The 24,856-nt window shown below is 41.5% G+C and overlaps 1 protein-coding gene across 8 annotated transcripts in view; it reads left to right on the top strand.

Annotated features, from left to right (window-relative positions):
- The window catches only part of MARK2 (microtubule affinity regulating kinase 2), a 207,644-nt gene that overhangs the window by 20,335 nt on the left and 162,453 nt on the right, over positions 1-24,856 (top strand). For 3 of the 8 annotated variants that reach the window (XM_089652802.1, XM_089652806.1, XM_089652808.1), the window contains exon 1: positions 1,178-1,576. The exons of 2 other annotated variants lie outside the window; for them this stretch is intronic. In XM_089652802.1, coding sequence (XP_089508928.1) covers positions 1,505-1,576 — 72 coding nt within the window. In that variant the 5' untranslated portion in view covers positions 1,178-1,504. Of the gene's footprint in view, positions 1-1,177; positions 1,577-24,856 lie in introns of those variants that run through there. 3 more of the 8 variants (XM_089652807.1, XM_089652809.1, XM_089652804.1) reach the window with 2 other exon arrangements.

The following is a 24,856-nucleotide window of genomic DNA, read 5'->3' on the forward strand; positions in this document are numbered from 1 at the left end:
TTGCTGTGCGTTCTTTTTGCACGCACTACTTCTGGTTTGGTCTGGCACAACTTTAGCCCATTCAAATGAATGGGCTGAAATGGTTCTGCACCCGGATCACATGTGAATCAAACAGGTGTGAAACAGCCCTCACTGCTATGTCTGCAGGACAGCTTGTTCTGTTAAACAACAGACTTACTGGTCTGATCACCAGGTGGAAAAAAAAAAAAGAATCAAGAGCCTAAAAAAAAGAAAATGATTGCAGCCATCACATTTTTTTATTTTTTTTTATTATAAATATTTATTAATTTTCATCCAAATACAAATCACAAACACCTATTTCTATAAAAAAAAAGACCTCAAATCGATATATTTTTATTGACATAATTTATCTATATCCCACTTCCCCTACCCTTCCTCCCCCCCCCCCCCCCCACACTCTGCATTTCTCTTCTTTAAAAACCATTTCTAAAATCCATTTTTATTTCGAGGGGTATAAATCATCATCATCATATATTTCACTTTTTCTCTATATTCTTCCCATTTTTTCCACTTTATATTATACTTCTCCATCATATCTATATGCATATAATACAATCTTTCCGTCGCACAAATCTGATTCATTCTGACCATCCAATCTAAGAACTGGTAAGCTGCAATATAACAAATGTTTTCTTTAATACCGATTTTAAGTTTTAAAACCGTTTGAGAATGCAGCTAGTATTGTTTGTTTTATGGCTCCCAGAGTGTTTTTCCAATCGGCAATGTTTATTTGATGTACTGTACTTCTTAGTAGCCACATCTATATTAATGAGCTGTGATGTCTGTTTAGTAGAGAATTAAAATGTGATCTAGATTTATAATGGAAATGAAATTTCCTCTCTGTAGGATATCAGAAATCTGAATTAATTTGTAATCTAGCTAGCACTTTTCATGGTCTCCTGGCTTATAGATCATCTCTCACACAGTACTGTGCGTGTTTTCCGTACACAATCATAGGTCATTGACTATTGTTGGGATTGTTTGTGAGGATTAATGCAAATAATGTGATCCTCCAGTTCCCTCCTTATTCTCTGCTCTGTTGCACAAGATTCAACAGTCAGACAAGGCAAAGCTTTAGTGTCCTCTATAGGAAGAGGAGGAGCAGAACTTGGCTTGGATGAGGGGGTTGGGAAGGAAGAATTACCTTTCTCTTACTCTGAAGCAGTGTGTGTGTGTTCGCGAGAACTGCATCCTGGCTGCTGTACACTGGTGGAGAATGCCATGATGTCAGCCTGTGTCTCACCAGCATTACCTGCCCTAGCGAGGAGGGGACAGGTCAGCCTCTCCTCCCTGCGTGATATTGCAGGGTGGTAACTTCCTGCTTTTGAGTTTAGTCAAGAAGGGAACGTGAGCGAGCAAAGTAGGTGTACCTCCCCCCCCTTGCCACAAAGTCTGGACTGACGGATTACAAGAAAAAAAAAAAGAAAAGAAATCTGGCTGAAGCCTTTTTATTTACATGAGTGGGATTCTGCTTTGAAAAGCCATGCTGGAGGACATAGCAGCCAAGCGTCGTGATCATCCTGACTCTTGTACGAACCCCCTGCTTTCTCATGAGGTCTGTAATCTGTTTCATTTCACGGATTCTTTTGAATGACCTACTGTTAATGTGCGGTGGGATCAAAGTTTTTGTACCCTGCTAGGTGACGTACGAGTTTTCGTGTGTTTTGTAGGTCTTGAGCTGCATGTAACTCCTTGGTATGCGTACATATCGGCATGCCTTTACGACTGAGACAAAATGTTAACAGCACTTTTCAAAATGATTCTGTGAACGTTGCTTTTCAAAAGTGTTCATTGTGTTTACCTAAGTGTGCTGGTGGCAGTCGGTATCTGGAAGGTAGTTGGGGTTATATATAACTTTTTTGCTCTTTTGATTGAACTTGCTGCCAAATGCATATTTTTGTAAAATGATCCTGTTTATTAATTTGATAATCAAGCATCTTTCTTCATGTAAATTGTATTTCACTGGGGGACTGTTTGAAATGGGGCTGAAGATAAGGAATTCCATAGGCCTCAAGAGAAGTGTTAATAGTAAAACGAAGGTAATGTATTGACGTTGTCGTCCTGGCCATGAAGTTGTGAAACTGACAGGTGACTTCAAAGTATAGAATGTGTGTGTGTTTTTTTTTTTTTTTTTCTCTCTATAGGTCCCCATTCTTTATTATGTTAGTAGAACCAAACGGGACCTTCATTTCTCTTTACCTTTTTTGTTTTTATTTATAACCCCAATTCCAAAAAAGTTGGACACTGTAAAATCTACATTTTAGAATGTATGATTTGCAAATCTCATAAACCCATATTTTATCCACAGTAGTAATACAAAACCTATATCAAAGATTAAAATTGAGAAAATGTACCGTTTTAAGAAAAAATAAGGTAATATTGAAATTAATGGCAGCAACACGTCTGAAAAAAGTTGGGACAGGGCTGTGTTTACTACAGTGTAGCATCATCTCTTTTACCAACACTCTGTAAATGTCTGGGAACTAAGGAGACCTGTTGCTGGAGTTTTGGGAGGAGGAATGTTCCATTCTTGCCTGATATAGGATTCTAGCTGCTCAACAGTCCTGGGTCTTTGTATCTTTTCATATTTTTCATTTCAAGATACTCTAAATATTTTCAGTTGGTGAAAGGTCTGGACTGCAGGCAGGCCAGTTAAGCCGCCGGACTCCTCTACTATGTATCCATGCTTTTGTCATAGATGCAGTGTGCAGTTTTACATTGTCCTGCTGAAATATAAAAGGCCTTCCCTGAAAAAGATGTTGTCTGAATGGGAGTATATGCTGCTCTAAAACCTAGATATATCTTTCAGCTTTCATGGTGCCTTTCCAGATGTGCAAGCTACCCGTTCCATACACACTAATGCACCCCCATACCATAAGAGATGCAGGCTTTTGAACTCTTTAGTCCTGAGCACGTGGCTCCCATGGTTGCCAAAAATGTCATATTTTGCTTTATCTAACCACAGAACAGTTTTCCACTTTGCAACAGACCATTTTAAATGAGTTTTGGCCCAGAGAAGATAGTGGCGTTTTTGGATCATGTTCAAATATGGCTTCTTCTTTGCATGAAAGAGCTTTTCTCACATTATTGGATGGCACGGCGAGCTGTGTTCAGAAAGTGATTTCTGGAAGTGTTCCTGAGCCCATGTAGTGATGTCCATCACAGAATCATGCCCATTTTTAATACAGTGCCATCTGAGGGCCGAAGATCACGGGCATTCAGTATTGTGTTTCGGCCTTGTCCCTTGTGCACAGAGATTTCTTCTGAATCTTGGAATATTTTGATATGTACTGCAGATGATATATTTAAAATCTTTGCAGTTTTACATTGAGGAACATTATTCTGAAAATGTTCGACAAATTTTCTCAGCTTTTCACGGATTGGTGAATGTTTACTTCTGAGACACTTTGACTCTCTAAGATGAACTTTTTTTTACCCAATCATGTTACTGACCTGATACCAATTACCCTATATACCCAAAATGTTCCTCCAGCTCTTCCTTGTCAGTAGCACTTACTGTGCCTGTTTTTTTTTGCCCTGCCTCAACTTTTTGAGACTTGTTGCTGCCATCAATTTCCAAATTACTTTTTTTCTTAAAGTGGTACATCTTCCCAGTTTAAACATTTGATGTTTTCTATTAATAAAATATGGGTTTGAGATTTGCAAATCATTCCATTCTGTTTTTATGCAGATTTTACAAAGTGTTCCCAACTTTTTTGGATTTGGGGGATTGTAAATCATTTCTGATTTTGCTTAGGAGAGCGTTTTGTAACCTGTAATACAAAAGAACCCTGGTATTAGGCCCCTTTTCATACTGATGCGGTGCGGTCCTGCATGCTGGAGTTGGTGTGCTTTCAGAAAGTGCACCAAAACTGCGGGACATAGAACTCTATAGGAAAGCACAGCTTACCCTCCAGTACGCTGCACTACAGCTGTGGTGTGGTCATACTACACCTCCTCAGTATGAATGCAGTCTTGTATAGTTTTATCGTTCTTCATCATGCTGGTTTCACAGTCGAAACTGGTAAAGGATTTCCAGTGTGCTGTAAATTGGTGTCCATGTGCTCCAGGCACATAAGTTGGCTGTTAGTAGAATTAGCGGTCAAGTTGCGGAAACTGTGTTTTTTTTTTTTACTGCCCAGGTGATCACAGATAATGATTGTGTGCAGGAAAAGACTGCAGTGTCTAGTGACCTGCCAGTGTTTGGAAAATTGCCAAATAATGCGACTTTCTTTATAGAGGTCTAGATTAGAGCCTAACTTCAACCAATTTTGTTTTTAAATTTTTGGTAGAGTTAGAAAAGTAATGGTTCTATTAGGTTTTTTTTTTTGTCTGTCTGAGAATTGAGAATTTACTCTTTCCTACAGACACCTGTAGAAATGGGTGTCAGCAGGTCAGGAAGGCTTAGAGGAAAATAGTCTGAAGTTCTAGCCTTTCCTCACACGGAATTTAAAGCCTACCAGAGGTTCTGAAGCTAGGTATATACAAGTGTTTTTTTTGTTTTTTTTTTTCTTGTGTTTTTAATTGGTGGGCTGAACAGATTCCCCCATGCACAAAAAGAATTGTCCCCACTGTGCCATTGTGTTCTGACAGTGGGACTCTTCTACTTTCAGAATACACTGATCACCGCTGCATCCGATTGGCAGCATGGCTGATCGAGTGACCGCGTTCCAGCAGTTCCATTCGACAGAAGTCAATCTACTTCTGTCGGACAGGGAAGGCCACACACAGATTGTAATTGGGAAAGTCCCAGCTTAATTTCAATCCATGTGCACCCAGTTTATCCCTTTCTTTGCTCTATAAAACCAAGTAAACATTTTGGCTGGAGTTGGACTTTAAAACAACACTACTAGGGGCAGCACAGTGGCTAAATGGTTAGCACTTCCGCCTGGCAGTACTAGGGCCGTTGTTTCAATTCCCAGCAACAGCACCCCTTGCCTGGAGTTTGCGTGTTCTCCCTGTGTCTGTGTGGGTTTTCTCCGGGGACTCCAGTTTCCTCCTACACTCTGAAGACATGCATGAATTGGTTCCTGTATAAACTGGCTCTAGTATGTGTCTGTATGAATGTAAGTTAGGGACCTTAGATGGTATGCCGCTTGAGGGTTAGGGACTGATGTCCATGATATAGATAGATATATAGAATACTAAAGCTTCTCTTAACGCAAGCTCCCAAAAGTTGCAAATCTCCAAATAAGGACAAGGGGCTTCTCCTACTTTTTGTTTTAGGGATCTTTTAGGTTTCAGTGCAACTTGCTACTTGAAATGTTTTATATTAAAGTGTATCTAGACCAAATAACAGAAATGTAATATACTGCAGTTTCATAGATGTGGTGGCTGCATTCATTTTCTTTTTCAGGCTTTTTTTTCTATATTTCATCTGGTGATTCTGCCAGTAACATAGTTCCTGTCCTAGAGTGACCACTTCTCATTCACTGCAGCCTTGTCACCTTATGCAGGCCATAAACGTGTCTTTTATCGGCCGAATTTTCGTCCGCACGAAAAATCGGCTGCTATTCACACCGTTAGTGGGGCCAGCCCGTTGGCCATTTTTCGCGGATCTTCTCGTTTTAGTTTTATCAGTCATGGTGGAAAATCCGCGAAAAACGTTTTTCATGGACATTTGGTGGCAGCATCGGCAACGGGGCCGACCGATTTTTCGTTTATCTGCCGAAAATTCGGCCAATAAATGGCCCATCTATGGCCTGCCTTAAGGACAGGACTACAGAATACACCCATCCCTTAACATAGGTGGTAGGTGTTTTCTAATCTACATTAATAGCTGTGAACAATGCAACTGATAAGAGCACAGGGAGTTATCCACTCACAAGATTTTTGTAACTTTGCACTTATGAAATGGCTGTAACAAAACACTTTCAACTCTACAATTAACATTACAGGGAGCTTGTAAATAGTTAATTGTTGGGGTTTACATACACTTTAGATTACTAGGCTTACAATGGGAGTTTTTGAAATCATTAGCCCTTCTGCTTTAGGGTCGTGGTTTGAATCCCAGCCATGGCACTACCTGTCTGGAGTTTGATTATACTCCCTATGTTTGAGTTTCATCCCAGTACTCCGGTTTCCTCCCACCTCCAAAGACATGCTAGTACATTAAGTGGCTCCTGTCTAAATTGACCCTAATATGTGTATGTTGTAAGCTCCTTGAGGACAGGGGCTGAGAAAGAGAGATATATAGATAGATAGATATTAGTGCTATTAAAGTACCCATAGTAAATGTGTGGTGGTTGTTTGTTTTTTATGTTTTTGTGTGTGTGTGTGTGTGTGTGTGTGTGTGTGTTTTTTTGGTTTGGTTTTGTTTTATTTAGTTTTTTTTCATGCCATTATTATGCAATGGAGATAGTAATTCCTGAGGAAATTTGTTTTAAAGTCAGTTATGTATGCTTCTGTTGGGATGATGGAGAAATAGTTGTGTTCCCTCATTATGCAGTTACAACAAAAGTAGCTTCCGCCTTTTACCTTGAAACAGGTCCTCGCCAAGAGCCGTCCAGCAAGTGTGGGTGTGGTGTTATGTGTTTTTTTTTTTTTTTTTTTTTTCTCCTCAATTGTGCTGCAACCTTATCTGTTTACTTTTGCTGCTTGGTTTCCAGCATAAGCCTTTGTTGTTGGCAAAGTCAATGACATGCTATTTCCCTACTATACTGTTTATAAGGCATTTTGCTCCAGTGGGGTGACAGAACTTTAGCTGGACATACACTAGTAGAAATTTTGTTTAAATATTTTTTGATTTTCTTATTAGTGGGGTTTTGCGTTTGATCACAGTGATGAGAAAATTTGAAGGAGCAGGATGGAAAAGTGAATGACCAATTTCTAACAGTGAATGTGGTTTCGTTTGCAGTCCATTCACTCCAAAATTGAATTTTAAAAAGAAATGCTTTTGAAGTACTTTCAAATGAGGTGCCGTGCCATTGAATGTACTGAAAGGAAATTTTGTATGAATGTTTGTACGGTTGTTCAATAAAAAAAATCTGTTCATGTATGGCCAGCTTTTGGGCTTATTGAGACACAGAGGGGTTTATTTACTAAAGCTGGAGAGTCCAAAATCAGACTCACTTCTGCATAGAAACCAATCAGCTTCCAGGTTTCATTGCCAAAGCTTCATTGAACAAGCTGAGGTTAGAAGCTGATTGGTTTCTATGCAGAAGGGAGTCTGATTTTGGACTCTCCAGCTTTAGTAAATAAACCCCCCCTTGTCTCCATCCCTCATGCGGCTGTGTGTGAACCCACCTAGGAGCTGTGTACAGGTAGCCCACAGAAGTGGATGCAGGCACAGCAGCTGCATGAACACGGTCGCATGTGGAATTTTGACATGCAACCGTGTCCATGCAGCTGTTGCCTCTGTGTCCAGTTCTGTGGGCTGCTTGTACACCGCTCCGATGTGGATTCACACACAGCAGCCAGTGGCTCAGAACTGAGGATGTGTCTCGGCACTCCCCTGAGCCCTTAATGATTTACTTATAGGATTTAAGGTATATCTATTTATCGAATATTATCAGATTGATGTGTATTTCAATCACAACAATATCTTTTTCTAACAATCGAATAGGTATAACTTCCCTTTCAATCAATTTAGACTCAATCTAGATTGGATTTGATCAAACTGAGCCGATCAGATAGGGTGGAAATTATAGACCACATTGCTTTATTTAGCAGCACTGAGATGCTTTGTTCATCAAATCAATTGTATTTCAGTCGATCAGATAATGAGATTATTATGGTGAAAACAGATTAAATCTACTTTCCTGTGTACAGCATATCAATCTAAAGTGTTGTCGATTTTTATAGATCTATTGATCAGAAATCATTTATTGAAGCTTAGAGAAATTTTTTCTCGCTGTCCTGATAACAGACCGAAAGCAAAGGAAAATCTGCAATTCAATGGAAGGGCATTGTACCACCTTCTTCTTGAGGCCCCATTCACATCTGGTGTGCTGTGGTCTCATGCAGAATCGCTACATTTCTCCCCACAATCCCAAATTGCACTGCAATAGTGACAAAATGCACCATGCATGTTTTGGGCACTGAAACCCGGCGTGATTTTACAGTGTTTGTCGTGTGATAAATTGTGGCAAACTACGAATCTCGGCACCCAAAAAGGAGTGTGCCGTGATTGCTGATCAATTTATCATGGGACAGTTGTGGCAAAACTGCACCATATTTAGGTGCCATTGAAAATGAATTGCACCTGAACTCATGTGGTGCGTTTTTGCAATGTGAATTGGGATCATGGGCAGAATCGCAGCAATTCTGCCTGAGATCTCAAAATGCAGGCTGTGAACAGGGCCTTACTGAAAAAAAAAAAAATTTCTTTGTTGCTGAAAATTTACTCTCACTTATTGAACCCATTGTTAATGTGACAGCAAGTGGAAATCGCATAGAAAAACAGAGCCTTGAATAGCAGTAAAACCTGATAGGACTCTAATCCTTTGTAATTAAGACATGCACTTTAAGGGGAGAGTTAGAACCTTTGGCAAGTTTTATTGCAGCTTGTGTCCCTGTTGGGAAGATTCTCTCCTCTCTATCATCATGACTGTAAAGCTGGCCATACACAAGCCAGGTGGAAGATTGTCAAGAGCGACAGCTGTCAGAATAAAAAAACTTGCAGCAGGAGATTCATCCAGGGAGATTTTGCACTGTGAGTGGGAATGGAGGAATCGCTTTGATTTCTTTTGTTCAGCCCTGCAGCCTGAATGAAAGAAACCTATACATGTATAGACAGAATAAGAATGGGAAATGCAAGAAGTGAGCAAAAATCCTCCAATCGGGAGACTCTAAAATAGAATTTTTGTTTACCTTGGAGATATTTCTTTTCCTTTGCTGTTGTCTCCAGAACAGGAAGTTAACAAATTCTCCCTATTAGGACACAGTCAGCAAAAGATAACACGTCAGTTTTGAATCATTCCCTATTCTAAAGCAATTAAAACAAATCCCCTTACATAAACCCTTATCAGTTTTTTCTTTCCTGTCTCGGTGAGGAGATTGATTTGGATTTCCTGTCACAAAGACACAGCTGCTTGTAAGAGGGAGTCTCTGCAGCCATAATCTCCCTAAACAATTCTAGTAATCGGTGTCATCATTGGAAATCTCTCCTTCCACTTCTGTTCAGGTGACAACTATAAAAGTATGAAGTCTGTGGCAATGGTCACAAGGACAAATGGAAGAGCAGAATCTGGCCATCTGTGGTTCCACCCCTTCATTTCTAGGCCATTCTTGGGCAGCCCATACATTCATAATATTATTATTTTTTTTTCATTTGAATGAAGAAAAAGATCTTATTCCCACATCCACACATTTGAGGAGGGTGGGTGAATCTTTCTGCTGTGCTGTTTCCTGACGATGTGGAGCTGTGATAGTTTGACTGACAATTATGTCAGGTAACACTGTACTCATTTGTTTTTATAACCTTTTATTTGAGACCGATATAGATTTTTGGTGGTATTTAATAACCACTGGCTTTCTTCTTTCCTGCTATATAAAGACAAAAGACCAACAATTTTGAGGAAAAAACACTTTCCCTTAATTTTGTAGCAAATAAAACTGTCAGGACAGTATGAACCCACCTGACATTACCGTTCTCTTGGTAATGGTGCAATGTGCAAGTCTTACACAGAGGGAGGCATGAACATACAGGTCACATTGACCCACAGGATAGAAATGAATTGTAAGGGGAGATGGTGAAAGGGTTAAACAGATCCACATTAAAATACGTCACACTATAGAATTCTACTGCTGCATACATTTCATTTTATGGATTAAATCTTAATTCATAGGATCATCTTTCCTCCCCTTCACCTGTTGTGAGATGAGGGCCTTCAAATGTAAACATTGGTACCGTTGACATTTGTAATTGGTCTTCATAGTGAAGCGATCACAAGGCACAGGACCATTCTAACTGGCTCTATGTGCTTGGTCCTTGATCTGTGTTGTCTAATGTCAGACGTGCACACACAATGTAAATACTGTGCCAATATAAAATGGCACTCTAGAACACCACGGATACCACTCTGCCATTTTAAATGTACAGTGTTCGTAAAGTAGTTAAAGAAATAATGTATTTGCATTGGATCATAATGAAGTGTAAGCTCTGTGCATACAAAGGTGTTTAAGGATGCAGTCACACTCTGATATAGATGCAAGAACTCCAGAAGGGGTTCCTGCGATTGGCTTCAGGAGGCAGCCCCATTGAAAGCCGTGGGAGGCTGCTGGTTCCCGCAGCTAATTGCAGCCGCTTGCATGTAATCGCTTATGTGATTAAGTGATTGGCAGCGATTAGCTGTGGGAGTCGGAACCTCCCAAAGTTTTCAATCGGGCTTCCTCCCGCAGCTAATCGCAGGTACTCCCGCTGGAGTTCTCCCATGTATTCAGTGCAGGTGCATTCGGCTGTACTTGGCTCTGCCATGGCTTCCTTATAAATGGCTAAGCCAGATGCCGGTATGTACCTTTTTAACTCTATTAAATGTATAAGTGTGTTTGTGTCTTTCTAAGAAACTTTGTCCTACCATATGGGGACATTAGTGACCAGCAAGGAAAACTTACAACCAGTATTCATTGTCTGGGAGATTCTTCAAGGATCTGCCCATAGGCATAATGGTTACTGTTCTATCCTGGCAACGGTAATCTCATCTGTTTCAGTGTCATTTATTATATGTACTTTAGATTTAAAAGCTGTAAGTAGCATAAATATGGTTAATTTGGAATTCTATAGCCAGTCCTACCATTTCTCTCCTAGACAGCTGTCACTGGAACAAGTGTTCCCATTGCAAGATTTCCTGTCACCTCCTGTTCATTGACAACTGTAACCAACGTTATTAGACCGGATCATTATTCTTCTACTGTACAGGATTTATTTTATGCCAACAGTTTGCACGCTTTACATATTAAAGGGAGAAGGTATACCAACATTTTGGATTTCCAATAATTTTCTGTCACCAAAGGGGGCACAAAATATTTATATAAAGTAGTGAACAAATGTAAATATGGATATACAGTACTAGCAACTTACACCTGGCATTTGTAGCCACTTTGCATAGCATATTAATAATCTGCTTTTTGACCGGGTGGCATTATTCTAAACAACTGGAAAATGTGGAAATGCCTACGAATCAGACTTGCTAACATGCAGTTTAAAAAAAGAAATGTCACTGGTTTATGTGGGCAATACTACACTTTTATGTTTTCTTCCTATTGTAACTGCAAGCTGCAGCTTTTTTGTTCTCACAACCTCCTCAAAACCTTTCTATGCTTATAAAGTCTCTCTTTACCAGGAACGTATTCATTCTCCCTCTTTTTCAAACGGTTTGCTTTTTTAATATTCTCTCTGTCTAGGCATCAACTCTCTGAATACTAAAACACACCACCAGGAGTATTAAGCTGGTAATGAAGCCTTGCTTAAACTTGCCCTGTTGTCTGAAGTGCGACAGAAAATAGACAAGCTGTGAAGAAGAATCCTCAACACTTATTTTGACCCCTTAAGTACTGGACAACTGCATGCTTTGTGCACAGTTGCAGCATGGCACCATTAAGTTGAAGTGGTCATGCTCAATGGGTAGTACAGCCTACTAAGCATGGGGGGGGGGGGTGTAATCTTGTGAGGATGCAGAGCATCATAGCCTCGGCATGTATACATCTCTGGCTGCGTCCTCCACAGAAAAAAGGGGAGCGGTTGAGGGGCAGTAAAAACACAGCTCAGCCACCCCAACAATTGCAAGTGAGGCCTAATGCATATTTCGCAGTGGCTTCAGCTTGTGAAAAAGCAGTGTGAACTGCAAGCTTTAAAAGCTTCAATATACAGTATCTCACAGAAGTGAGTACACCCCTCACATTTTTGTAAATATTTTATTATATCTTATGTGACAACACTGAAAAATGACACTTTGTTGCAATGTAAAGTAGTGAGTGTACAGCTTGTATAACAGTGTAAATGTGCTGTCTCCTAAAATTAACTCAACACACAGCCATTAATGTCTAAACCGCTGGCAATAAAAGTGAGTACACCCCTAAGTGAAAATTTCCAAATTGGGCCCAAAGTGTCAATATTTTGTGTGGCCACCATTATTTTCCAGCACTGCCTTAACCCTCTTGGGCATGGAGTTCACCAGTTTCCACTGGAGTCCTCTTCCACTCCTCCATGACGATGTCATGGAGCTGGTGGATGTTAGATACCTTGCGCTCCTCCACCTTCCGTTTTTGAGGATGCCCCACAGATGCTCAATAGGGTTTAGGTCTGGCCAGTCCATCACCTTTACCCTCAGCTTCTTTAGCAAGGCAGTGGTCATCCAGGAGGTGTGTTTGGGGTTATCATGTTGGAATACTGCCCTGGGGCCCAGTCTCCGAAGGGAGGGGATCGTGCTCTGCTTCAGTATGTCACAGTACATGTTGGCATTCATGGTTCCCTCAATGAACTTAGCTCCCCAGTGCCGGCAGCACTCATGCAGCCCCAGACCATGACACTCCCACCACCATGCTTGACTGTAGGCAAGAAACACTTGTCTTTGTACTCCTCACCTGGTTGCCACCACACACGCTTGACACCATCTGAACCAAATCAGTTTATCTTGGTCTCATCAGGCCACAGGACATGGTTCCAGTAATCCATGTCCTTAGTCTGCTTGTCTTCAGCAAACTGCGGGCTTTTTTGTGTATCATCTTTAGAAGAGGCTTCCTTCTGGGAGGACAGCCATGCAGACCAATTTGATGCAGTGTAAGGCGTATGGTCTGAGCACTGACTGACCCCCCCCCCCCACCCCTTCAACCTCTGCAGCAATGCTGGCAGCACTCATACATCTATTTTCCCAAAGACAACCTCTGGATATGATGCTGAGCACGTGCACGTTCTTTGGTTGATCATGGCAAGGCCTGTTCTGAATAGAACCTGTCCTATTAAACCGCTGTATGGCCTTGGCCACCGTGCTGCTTCTCAGTTTCAGGGTCTTTTCAATCATCTTCTAGCCTTGGCCATCTTTACGTAGCACAACAATTCTTTTTTTCAGATCCTCAAAGAGTTCTTTGCCATGAGGCTCCATGTTGAACTTCCAGTGACCAGTATGAGAGAGTGAGAGCGATAACACCAGATTTAATACACCTGCTCCCATTCACACCTGAGACTCACTACGTCACATTGTAGCAAAGTGTCATTTCTTCAGTGTTGTCACATGAAAAGATATAATAAAATATTTACAAAAATGTGAGGGGTGTACTCACTTCTGGGAGATACTGTACCTTGCTGGAAGCTCTGCACCATTCAGCTCCAGTTTGTAAATGTTGAACACAGGTCCTAATGGAAGGTGCTGACTGTCACTTTAAACAAGCTGCTAGCAGGCTTCAGCACTACTTGAAGCTTGTTGAAAGACTGCTTAAGCCTGTTAGCAGCTTGTTTAAAGTGACAATCAGTGCTCCAATTAAGGTGTATAGCATTTTCAAACCAGCTGTTACTAAACCCACAACAGTAACTTCAGTCTGTATATGCATTAAAGCAATTAAATGCATTAAAGGGGTTAATCCTAATGTAAAAAGGCTGTTTATAGTTATATTCTTCTGATGAGAAAAGGTATTTAGCAGTTTATATTTACCGTATTTTCCGGCGTATAAGACGACTGGGCGTATAAGACGACCCCCCTACTTTTCCTGTTAAAATATAGGGTTTGGGCTATACTCGCCGTATAAGACTACCCCCCTCTTCCAACCAATCACGGCAAGCAATGTACCAGTATTTTCTGTGCACACTGTGCACACTGCATACAAAGCCTGCTTGGATTGGGTGGGTCAGCTCTCCCTGCCTGCCCAGCCCTGCCTGTCTCCAAGATACCATAAATTGCACAGAACTGCCACAGACATTATAATATTAATAATTAATTACCGTATCTCATAGCAGTTAAGGGGACAAGGTCGGATGCAGCAGTACCATACCGGTACTTCCAAGCTGACACTTCTGCACATGTCTAGGGCAGCAGTAGACGATCACTGATCACCATTCCTCGCAGAACTGCATGAGACGTCGGATGCAGCCGTTCAGTGCTCGATTGATCGTGACTGAAACTGTGACATGCGCAGAATCACTGTGTATCCCTTCTCTGCATATCACAGTTTCAGTCCAGCTCAATCGAGCACTGCTGCATCCGACGTCTCATGCAGTTCTGCGAGCTACGGTGATCTGCGATAGTCTACTGCTGCCGAAGACATGCGCAGTAGCGTCAACCCGGAAGTACGGTAAGGTTTCAGCACAGCACCCGGCGTATAAGACGACCCCCGACTTTGTAGAAGATTTCCAGGGGTTAAAATGTCGTCTTATACGCCGGAAAATACGGTACTAAAATAATTGCATTTCCATGTTCTGTGGGAGACCAGGTATAGTGAATGCAGGGTCCGGGGTTTAGTAATACTTTAAAGGCTTAGAGAAAGCTTGCTGAAAGTTTCATAAAAGCTTGTTGTTCACATTTCTCTTTTACAAGCTGAAAAGCATGTGAAACAGGCCTTATTGAAATTGCCAGGTACAAGTAGTTGGTAAAGCGAAAGTTCATGGAGCGCTTGAGCATTGCAAGCACTCCCTAAAACTTGCAAGAATGGCAGAGCAAATAATACATTTTTATTTCGATGTGGCGTAGATGAGGTTACCATATGGTGTGGGTGCATAGTAACAACATTTTTTTTTTTAATTGTATAATTGTTTTCCTTCCCTCTTCATTCCTGAGGATTGTAGGATAGTGAGTGTCGGCCTGTCCCCATAGATATGATCGTTGCCCAGAAATAGTCAGACACTGTTATCTCTTGCCTCTGGGCTAGTTTAGGCACAAGCCTCCTTTTTTAGATGTAGTTCAAATGAAAATGTAATGGGGCAAAAGGTTCATATGCAATTCTGTACTTCAGGTTTTAATCTGTCGTCCAGCATGGTTATGGAAATGGCTCATATGCTAGTACGGTACTGGGTTTTATTTATGGGTTAATTACAGTTGGTATGAGTTCAGTTGTGTGTTCATGATGACCTTTTCTAAGGCCAGTTGGTTGAAAGCCAAAATTATTTGGCTCTTAAGGCTAGATTTCGTCTTAAAGTGCTTTCTAATATGTAAAATTTTATTCTGATGTTTCTACCAGATTTTGCCTCTTGCTACATTTCAAAGAACGCTAAAATCAATAAATGCATAGTTACGGTGGAAGGAAAGTGGCCTAACTTGCCTATGTGACATCGCTATCCTAAAATGATTTACTATACCCCAATTTTAGTCCATTCATGTTGAAGAGGTTGGGGATCCTTGCGCAAAACATGTTGCGGCTTTTAAAGTGGAATCCCCATTTGCTCCCACCAAGTGGATGGTGGACACCCAGCCTGTTGGGAACTAGCTGCTCACACTGCACATTTTGAACTGATTAGTGGTCAGCAGTTGATATTGCAGGGTTAAAATACTCTGGGACATACAAACAAAATGAATCACTCATTCACTCTAAGGGAATAAGGAATAAGTTGTAATATTTGGCCTACTCCTTGCTTTGGCAGGCTCCTTCATCTTGAAACTGGTCCCCTAAAGCCTTTTACAAAGTGCCACATGTTGCAGTTGCACAGTGACTTAATAAAGTACAATGCTGACTACGTTGCTGGGATAGGGCTCTGGGACATACAGTGTGAGTAGTTTTGTGTTTTTTGTGTTTTTTTTTTTTTCTCTTCCTGGAATTGGACTTTAAAGTGGTTTCAAATCCTTACCTATATCCAGTGAAGTGACTGGTGATACACAGAGAATATAAATCTTCCCACATAAGTTGTACCTGTGTATCTACAGCATCTGTCCCCTACATTCATTCATAGTGCAGAATTTACACCGGATCTCTCAGCTCTGCGAGGAGAGCTGAAGTTACATAAGTGAGGAGAGCTCTGAGAGCTGATTTGGAGGGAAGGGATACGCCCCCCCTTCACACAGCACACAGGCGGTCATTCCCACCTTGTGCCCTCCCCGTCACCATTTTTTTCTCCTGGTGTCGGGAACATTCATCAGAAGTGACTTGTACAGATAGGAGAGGAACAAGACAGCAGACAGAAATGACACTTGGTGCTCTCGATTGAGACAAGTACACACTATATAAGGGTATGCTTTGTTCATATTTCATGTCTGAGGTTTACAATCCTTTTAAATACAGTTTTGGCAGAATGATGAGCGTCTTCGCCCTGTTGAATCTTTGGCACAGGATTTTGCATTATTTATCCTTCTTTGTGTATTTTTGGTATAATAGAGAGGTTAGGGACACTTGTAAAATGAATATTCTATGTTATAGTATACACAGCTTTGTTTACTTGTAATCATGTAGGAGGGATGTAAGCAAAAACTGTCATCGTTCTGCTGTACGTTGTAACATCAGTTTTTCTTCATAAATGAATACGTCTTGTCTTGGATATCAAACTACCACCCACGTTTGCAATGCAGAGCCAGAGCCTATAAATGATTGTCTTCCTTTTCTTTTATGTATGTATGTTTGTGTGTATACATTATGTCACTAAATTAGGTTTGTAAAGCAGTATATTCAATGCTAGTTCTTCAGTTTCCTGAGCCTTGTAGAAATTGTACTGATATATTTATATCTATTATAAATAAGTCACTTTCTGTAAATGTGAGAACGCTGTTGCCTGAATGGAAGGCTGTTGACAGGAGGCCTTTTAGCATGAAATGTGTAAGTGTTGCAGTGCTTTTACTATATGCTATAGTAATAAAGTTGTGTTTTATAGCTCAAAAGAATCTGGAGTGCTGGCCTGCCTTTTTACTTATACGTTCCTGGATGTTCGAGGATGTGCAATAGTACACCTGAAGGACAGTGCCTTATTGCACTGGGCAAGCTGTGAGTGTTGTAACATTTTAACAGGGATCATGATAAATGAAAGAGAAAGCAAAGTGAGCAGAAGGATGACCTCATCATTGTGCTGCTGAGCCTTTAACGGTCAGTCAGTAGTTTGGTTAATAAGAACATACCCCTAACCTGCTGCAGAGGCGGTCAAAGGTTTGGCTATGCTGTCTGGCAGAGGTGCCCAATCATTTGATCTTCTCAGTAACGCACTTTCTATCCTAGAGTGGCAACACTTCCTCACTGTAATGTATCTACAGAGGAGCTGTGTTGTCACTGCAGGTTGCTGTTCTAATTTGGGTTTTAAAAAAACTCCCTTATTTTGTCTCATTGCATGAGGAGAGGTGTTTTGCAATCCACGGGACTATGGGAAATTGATAACATTGTTTTAAATATTAATACAGTGAAAGTTACAAGGACATTGGATTTCTACAAGGATCAATAGGTGCACTTGCACCGTAATGTTGTGGTACTCTGCAGTGCAGGAGTGCTGCTCGGAGATGTATTTGGAGTTTTGAGGTGGCTTCCAAAATAATTGGCACCACACCATGCTGTTGTGCTGGGCAGAATGTGACTGGGCCCTTGCATATAAAACCTTTATTTTGGGTTTCCTGTTTCAGGAGCCTGAATGTCTTTGGCTGAGATGCTATTTAACCAGTTTACGCGAGGTTTAAGCTGCATGCCACATGTGGAGGATTTATTGCTGATGTAGCTGTTCTTCCTTTAAGTCACCATAGGAGAGAAAAGTAAAAGGTACAGTATGTCCCAGGACTGCACTTTGGATGCCAGGAGGAGGAGATCAGATTTAGGGCAGACTGTCTTATTTTACGCCACTTCTTCGTGCAGGAGGCTGCACCACGTCAAATCACCAGCTCATTGAAGACTTATCTGCTCCTGACTCTACCCTACTAATGATCAGGCCTGGCCACTTCCAAAAAATAGTAGAAATGACCTAATTGATGTAGGAGCTCAAATGTGCATATTTGGGTTCTTTTATGTTCTTTAAAAACAAAGCGCTCTATATGTAGATAAAGGATAAGTTCACCTTTTTGTTTAAAAGAAAAAAAATAAATAAATGCACATGTTTTTTGCAGTAAAAACATAAAGTGCATTTATTTATTTTATTAGGAACCTGTAAAGCCTTGCACCAGCGATCAGCAGATCACATGTGCAATGCAGGGCTCTTGTAGACTGTCATTGTAAGCTGTCTGCTCATACCTCATTCTAGCAGGCAGTTCTATACTGACAGGAGGCATCAATGAACTACCACGATGCTCAACAGCACCCTGGTAGTTCATTGAGAACTACAAGCCAACAGCCACAAAGACTGTCAGTACTTGTAGTTCATTCATTCATAGAATTGCACCCACACGGCTGTGTTCTTTTCAAATGGTGACAGCAGGTATGGGGAGAAGATCCCCGGCCTGCTGTCATAGGGAGGGAGGGATCGGAGAACATCTGCAGGAGCAGGAAAATGTCCCACCCTAAAAACAAGTAGAACTTGTAACAGGTTCCCGAAGGTGAACTTATCCTTTAAAGTATAAGTTCCCCAAAACCTCACGAACTCTAAACCTACTCGCAGCCACATTCTAAAACTAATCAATCTAGCCCCTGTAAAGAGGAAATTGCTATATATACCTGTTCTGCGGTTTCTCTGCTCCAGTCCGGTCCTGCCCTAAGCTGTCAGCAGCGGCTTTAGTGTATAGGCGTGTGCAGGAGAGGCAGCCGAGGATGGAAGCCCCATAGTAAGTCTATGGGTGACGTCATTTCCCACGTATTTCATAGCCGTTGTTGGATCTCTCCTGCACACAGCATCCATTGCTGGAGACCAGACCGGATCGGCTTCAGAAGAGGAATGGATAGCGACTTCTTCTTTACAGGGCTAGATTGATTCGTTTTAGAATGTGGCTGCGAGAAGTTTTAGAGTTAGTTAGGTTTTGGGTGAACTTCTACGTTAAGGTATTTATGCGTATTGAGTGTTTTTGTATTTTTGTTTCTAATTTGTTATTTTGAGCTTTTAAACTCCTATTTAACTTTTCCCTTAAGATATTGTTGATTTTGTATACTTGCATTCTAGTTTTTGACTGTTTATCTTCTGATCTTATTTTTAATAAATGCTAAGGCTAGTCATAACTTATATATATTCACAGGGCTTTAAAAATCATGGCGGTTGTATTTTTTTTTTTTTTCTCTTCTTAGGTCTGTGATCATTATATCTATTATCACCGCAGCATGGGTGAGGCAAGGATGGAGCTACCCATGTCACATGCCCCTTTTATGCCATTCAGGGTGGAGTGGGTGGTTAGTCAACCCTTGGAATTTCTCAGGGGTGGAGATAATACCTGACTGACAGCGCACTCGGCTCAGAATGGCCTGGAAAGGAAGGTGCGTAATGGCTATAGTGACATCTCCTGAAATGTGATGAGCTGTGGTTTGGCTCCACCCCCAACCTGGCTTTGCCGCAGTGATTAATGGTGATCACATGACCTGGGAAAGTGATCCATGTATAGTATTAAGAAGGGAACATGCTAACTGTGCTGGCAGCATTGCAGAGTCTTTATGACCCTATAGCTCATTGCCAGCAGGAAGGAATAAGCCCTAGGAATGGCAGGCTTACATGATCATTTCTGTTGGAGGAGAAACTAAGGGCACAGGCAGACATAATCAAATATACTGCTTGGACATGGGGTTAGAATCGCTGTAATGTTTGCAGCCACTCGATTTGTCAGTCTCTTTTAAAGGAACCAGCGTTACATACTAGGGAATAATTGGAAGGTTAAAAATCATCAAATATCTCTAGCATTGACTCTGAAGAAGGGGCTTGACCTAAAAAAAAAAAATGTAAGTGATGGCTTTGTTTTGCATACCTCATGAGACTTGCATTTATTAGAGGCACAGTGCCTTAGATGATCTCGCACTGCAGACATACAACTATGAGGTTCCAGTTATACGGGTGTGCTCCAGCACAGGAAGTTCATTGCTGTTCAGGGAGAATTTTAGACGACTATTGAATTGTTCCCTAAAATGATTGATTTTCACTACTTTGAGTTAAAGTGCGCCTTAAATATTATGGGCTATGTATTGATTGGGATGGAAGGGGTGTTTGTTATGATGTGTAATTTCTTTGAAGCTGGCGTTACACTTTAAGGTTCCACATCTTTCCTTGGCATCACAGTATCTTTATAAGCACCTTCTGTGCCTTCTCCTTTCTTGTACTTCTATGGAGACCCAAAAATATCCTAGCCGTGGGAGGCAATGATTCAGACCAAGCTGTAGAACATGTTTGTTGCAATATTTATCATGGTAAGGAGATGAGGGAATCGGTCCTTCCCTGTTAACATGCTATTTCAGTTAGAAAACATGTTTTCTGCTATTACAGTGTTGCAGGCAAAGCGATGAAGCTATTGCAGATCTCCCTACTGCCGGATCCTGTGATGATAATAATGTGAAGTTATTTTCATATCATTGAGAAGTAGATTTCTGGGTAACTTTTTGGAATACTGACTTTATTATTAAGTACCTTGTGACATGTATCTGTGTTAAGAGATTTTTAGTAACTTTCCTTTTACTGTAACATGAACTGTTGGTTTCCTGCTTAGTTGATCAAGTGTTCTCTTAACCGTGACATCCAGGAAATGAACCTAAAATTATTTTTTTTTTCTTTTCATATATTGTAAACCTACTGCCCATTGTTGCTTAGAAAACTCCTCATTCATTCAGTTTAGTCTCTGGCTTTTACAATTCATTGGCTAGTATTTTGTTTTTAAATACAATCATTATTGGAACATAGGGGGAACAAAATCAGGGAAAGTTTGTGCTTTCTGAGTATCACCCCCATTTTCTTTTACATTTAACCATTGATAGACCTTTAAAGTGATTCTAAATGTTGTAGTTAAAAAAAAAAAACAACCAAAAACTCCAAAACATGGTAAACCTACCTGCTCAAAAGACAAAACAAAAAAACCTACCTGCTCTGTGTCATGGTTTTGCACAGAGCAGCCCCAATCCTCTTGTTTTTGCGTCCCCTGCTGGCAGTCCTGGCTCCTCCCTCCTGCCAAGTGTCCCCAATAGCATGTCTCTTACTATGGGGGCACTTGAGCAGGCTTACTCCTGAGCCACACTCCTGTGAATGGACATTGTCCATTCACACACAGAGCGTGGCTCAGTCCAACCCCCACTCTCACCTCTTGGGCTCACTGGCTGTGATTGACAGCAGTAGGAGCTAATGGGTTCGGCTGCTGTGTGAGACAGTGAGGAGAGACACCCAGGAGAGCCACAGCTCTTATGTGCCTCTCTGGATCAAAAGGGTTCAGGTAAGTATGGGGGGGGGGGGGGGACTGCGCCCAGAAGGTTTTTTTTTTACCTTGATGCATACAGTAGAATACATTAAGGTTAAAAAAAAAAAAACCTTCTGCCTTTACTTTGATGGAAAAAAAAACACTTTCTGACCATGTTTAATCTTACACCCATGAAACATGGTCACAGTCTACAGCCATCATTAAACACCCCCCACCCCTACAGAATCTTGGGGTTCATCTCTCTACAGGCTCATTATTTGAATCTGGTGTGGCTGTGTCATTCTTTCACAGGAATCTGCAACTGCAGCAGATGGACTCATAGTTCTCAGCCGAGCACAGGTGTTGATATACACTATATTGCCAAAGGTATTGGGACACCCCTCGAAATGATTGGATTCAGGTGTTCCAATCACCTCCATGTCCACAGGTGTATAAAAGCTAACACCTAGGCATGCAGGCTGTTTCAAAAACATTTTTGAAAGAATGGATCTCTCTCAGGAGCTCAGTCCATTCAAGCGTGGTACCATGATAGGTTGTCACCTGTGCAATAAGTCCATCCTTAAAAATGTCCTTGCTACTAAATATTCCATGGGCAACTGTTAGTGTTTCCATGGCCTAGCAGCTGCATCCAAGCCTTACATCACCAAGTGCAATGCAAAGTATCAGATGCAGTGGTGTAAAGCACACCATCACTGGACTCTAGAGCAGTGGAGAGGTGTTTTCTGGAGTGATAAATCTGGCAATCCAATGGACATGTCTGGGTTTGGCAGTTGCCAGGAGAACGGTACTTGCCTGACTGCATTGTGCCAAGTGTAAAGTTTGGTGGAGGGGATTGTGGTGTGGGGTTACTTTTCAGGAGTTGGGCTTGGCCCTTTAGTTCCAGTGAAGGGAACTCTTAAGGAGTCCGCATAACGACATTTTGGACAATTTCATGCTCCCAACTTTGTGGGATCAGTTTGGGGATGTCCCCTTCCTGTTCCAGCATGACTGCGCACCAGTGCACAAAGCAAGGTCCATAAAGACATGGATGAGCGAGTTTGGGGTGGAGGAACTTGACTGGCCCGCACAGTCCAGACCTCAACCCAATAGAGCACCTTTGGTATGAATGTGGGCCAACTCCATATTGAACCCTAAGTACTAAGACCTGGGATACCGTGGTGTTTTACCCCTCCCCCCCCCCCCCCCCAAAAAAAAAAACCTGTTTGCTACCATTTTTATTTTTTACTGGTTTATTACTTCCTTGTCAAGAATAAGGTATATAGATTCTTGAACTGATCATTTTGGTGCTTTTGCTGCTTCTCTTTATGTGAAAGTCTGAAGTTGGGTGTGTCCCGTTCCTTTGGGACTATTTCTCTACTTTGTGTTTTTTAGAGCGGCCTACATCCATTTGACAAGAACTAAATTTAAAGAAACCAAACAACCAGTCCAGCACCTCCTAGTTCATTTTCTTTTATATAATTCAGTAGCTGGCAGGGGGAGATTTGCTTCATCTGTGCTGTTTAGAATGGATAGAGAAATAAGTGTATGGATAATTTACGTGTATGACAGCAACTGATCTTTTGAAATTTCAAACTGCTGGCGAAATGCCCCGACACGGGGCCCCAGTGCTGCATATATATACAGATGGTGGCCATTAGGATAGATGTCAGTGACTCAGGCTGCTAATGGTATGTGGGGAGTAGATCTAAGGAAGGTATCATATTTTGACCCCTAGACAGTAACATCAGTTCAGTAGTCAAATGGCAGCTTCCATTGAGGCTTCTCACATGGATATAGTATCTTCTTTTATGACCGTTTCCTTTTATCCAGTGTACATTGGTGTTAACGTGCAGCTAATAAAAGAGCAAATCTTTTGCACTCGAGTTGTTGTTTTGCATTTTATATTTGTTCGTATTGCTTTATTTAGTCATTCATTGTTTTGATTTCACCACTAGAAAATGTTGAGATTAGCAGTGACTCAATGGATTTATATTTATAATTATATATAGGTGTTGGACATATAATAGGACGAGGAAGAAATAATTGCTATGCATTATATGACTGCTACGCTCATGTGTGGCTAAATCTGCGTACTGTAGACATTCGTCACAGGAAAGACTATAAATGCCACACCCATTGTGTTTCGACCTTTCAGGTTTCTTCTCCCTGTGAGAATGGGATCTTATATTTCATTATCTTTACACTGTTCTACGTGGGATTAAGACTCCTTGGTAGAACTGCTCATTCATTTGAAGTATATGTTTATCTTGTCACTAAAACCTCCCAATAAGCTTTAACATAGTATTGTAGTTTCAAGTCATTTTCAGTGTTTTTAAATTTGTAGTTTCATAAAAGTATCTGGTGATCCTTCCGTTTATCATTTTGTATGGGACTGTGTAATGCATCAAAAATCTGCTCTACAAAACAGACGCTTCGGGGTGCTGTTCGCAATAAATGGTACTGCAAAGCAGTTTTGTGTCCATCTTAAAAGGACCCAAGTGCCACATATTTATCCCAGTCGAGTGGAGGGCATGCTGTCACTACTGCCAGGGCTTCCATCTTCACCCAGTCTTCCTTTTGGGTTCACGGGCTTTGGCAATTTGAATGACCGAGCTGTGATGATGTCACTCCTACGCATGCGTACGGGAGTCATGACTACAGCACAGAACTCTGAATGGAGTCCACTCAGAGCACCGTGCAAATGCATTGGGGAGGTCACCGGCTGCTACTAAAGTAAATATCTTCTAAACTGTGCACATTTGGGAGATAATTACTGTACCACCTACAGGCTAGTCTTGGTCTAAATAAAAAAAACAGACTTTACTACTGCTTTAAGCGGTTCAGCAGGGACTGGACAAATATTGTGCCATCTATGAAAGGTCCTGTTTGCAAGAATCTAATGCTAGACTTCTCACAACAGGATTATTGGGAATGTTTTTGTTCAAACAGCACTGAGTGGTATATTCTGACAGCAGAGGTGTCCTCACTGTCAGAATTCAGATGGGAGGATTCCTTCATCCACATCACTTGTGTGGATGGGTGAATCCATTCAGTTTTTTTTTTTTTTTCGATCAAATCACTAGCTGATGGGGGGGATTGTCCCTCTTGATGAGTGTCCTCCGCTCCCCCTTGACATCACCTGCCCTCCACCCCTTTTACAATAGTGTTTTCACACTTCCTTGACATCAACCTCCCCCCCCCCCCCCCCCCCCCCACAGTACTGTCCTCTGCCCCCGTCACTGAAGAGTACACTGCCCCTTTTTAAATTATCCTCCTACATTACTGTCCTCAGCCCCTACATTACTGTCCTCAGCCCCTACATTACTGTCTTCAGCTCCCCAAGCGTTACTCAGCCCCTCTCACTTTAATGTCCTCCGCCCCCCCACCACAGTCCTTAGCCCCCCCCCCCACATTCAGTCTTTGGCCCCCCTTCACACTAATGTCCTTAGCACCTTTAAGTTCGCACCCCCACTGTCATACCTTACACAGGCAGTGATTGATTGTTAGGACTGCCCTTCATCCTAGCAACCAATCACCTGCTTGTTAACCTTGGGCAGCTCCAACCCTACATCCAGAACTGTCAGCTCTGTAAGGATGACCGTGAGACAGCTGGGGGAAGAAAAGGCTCTTAAATGGCAGGACTGCATGGGTCCGGATGGGGCAGTGACTCTGTCTGCCATTTAGTGATGCCTGTACTAGGATTTTCATGCACAACCATCTCT

The sequence above is a fragment of the Staurois parvus genome, unplaced genomic scaffold, assembly GCF_062004578.1.
Source record: "Staurois parvus isolate SC_StPar_1 unplaced genomic scaffold, SC_StPar_1.0 ptg000694l, whole genome shotgun sequence".
Taxonomy (NCBI): Eukaryota; Metazoa; Chordata; class Amphibia; order Anura; family Ranidae; genus Staurois; species Staurois parvus.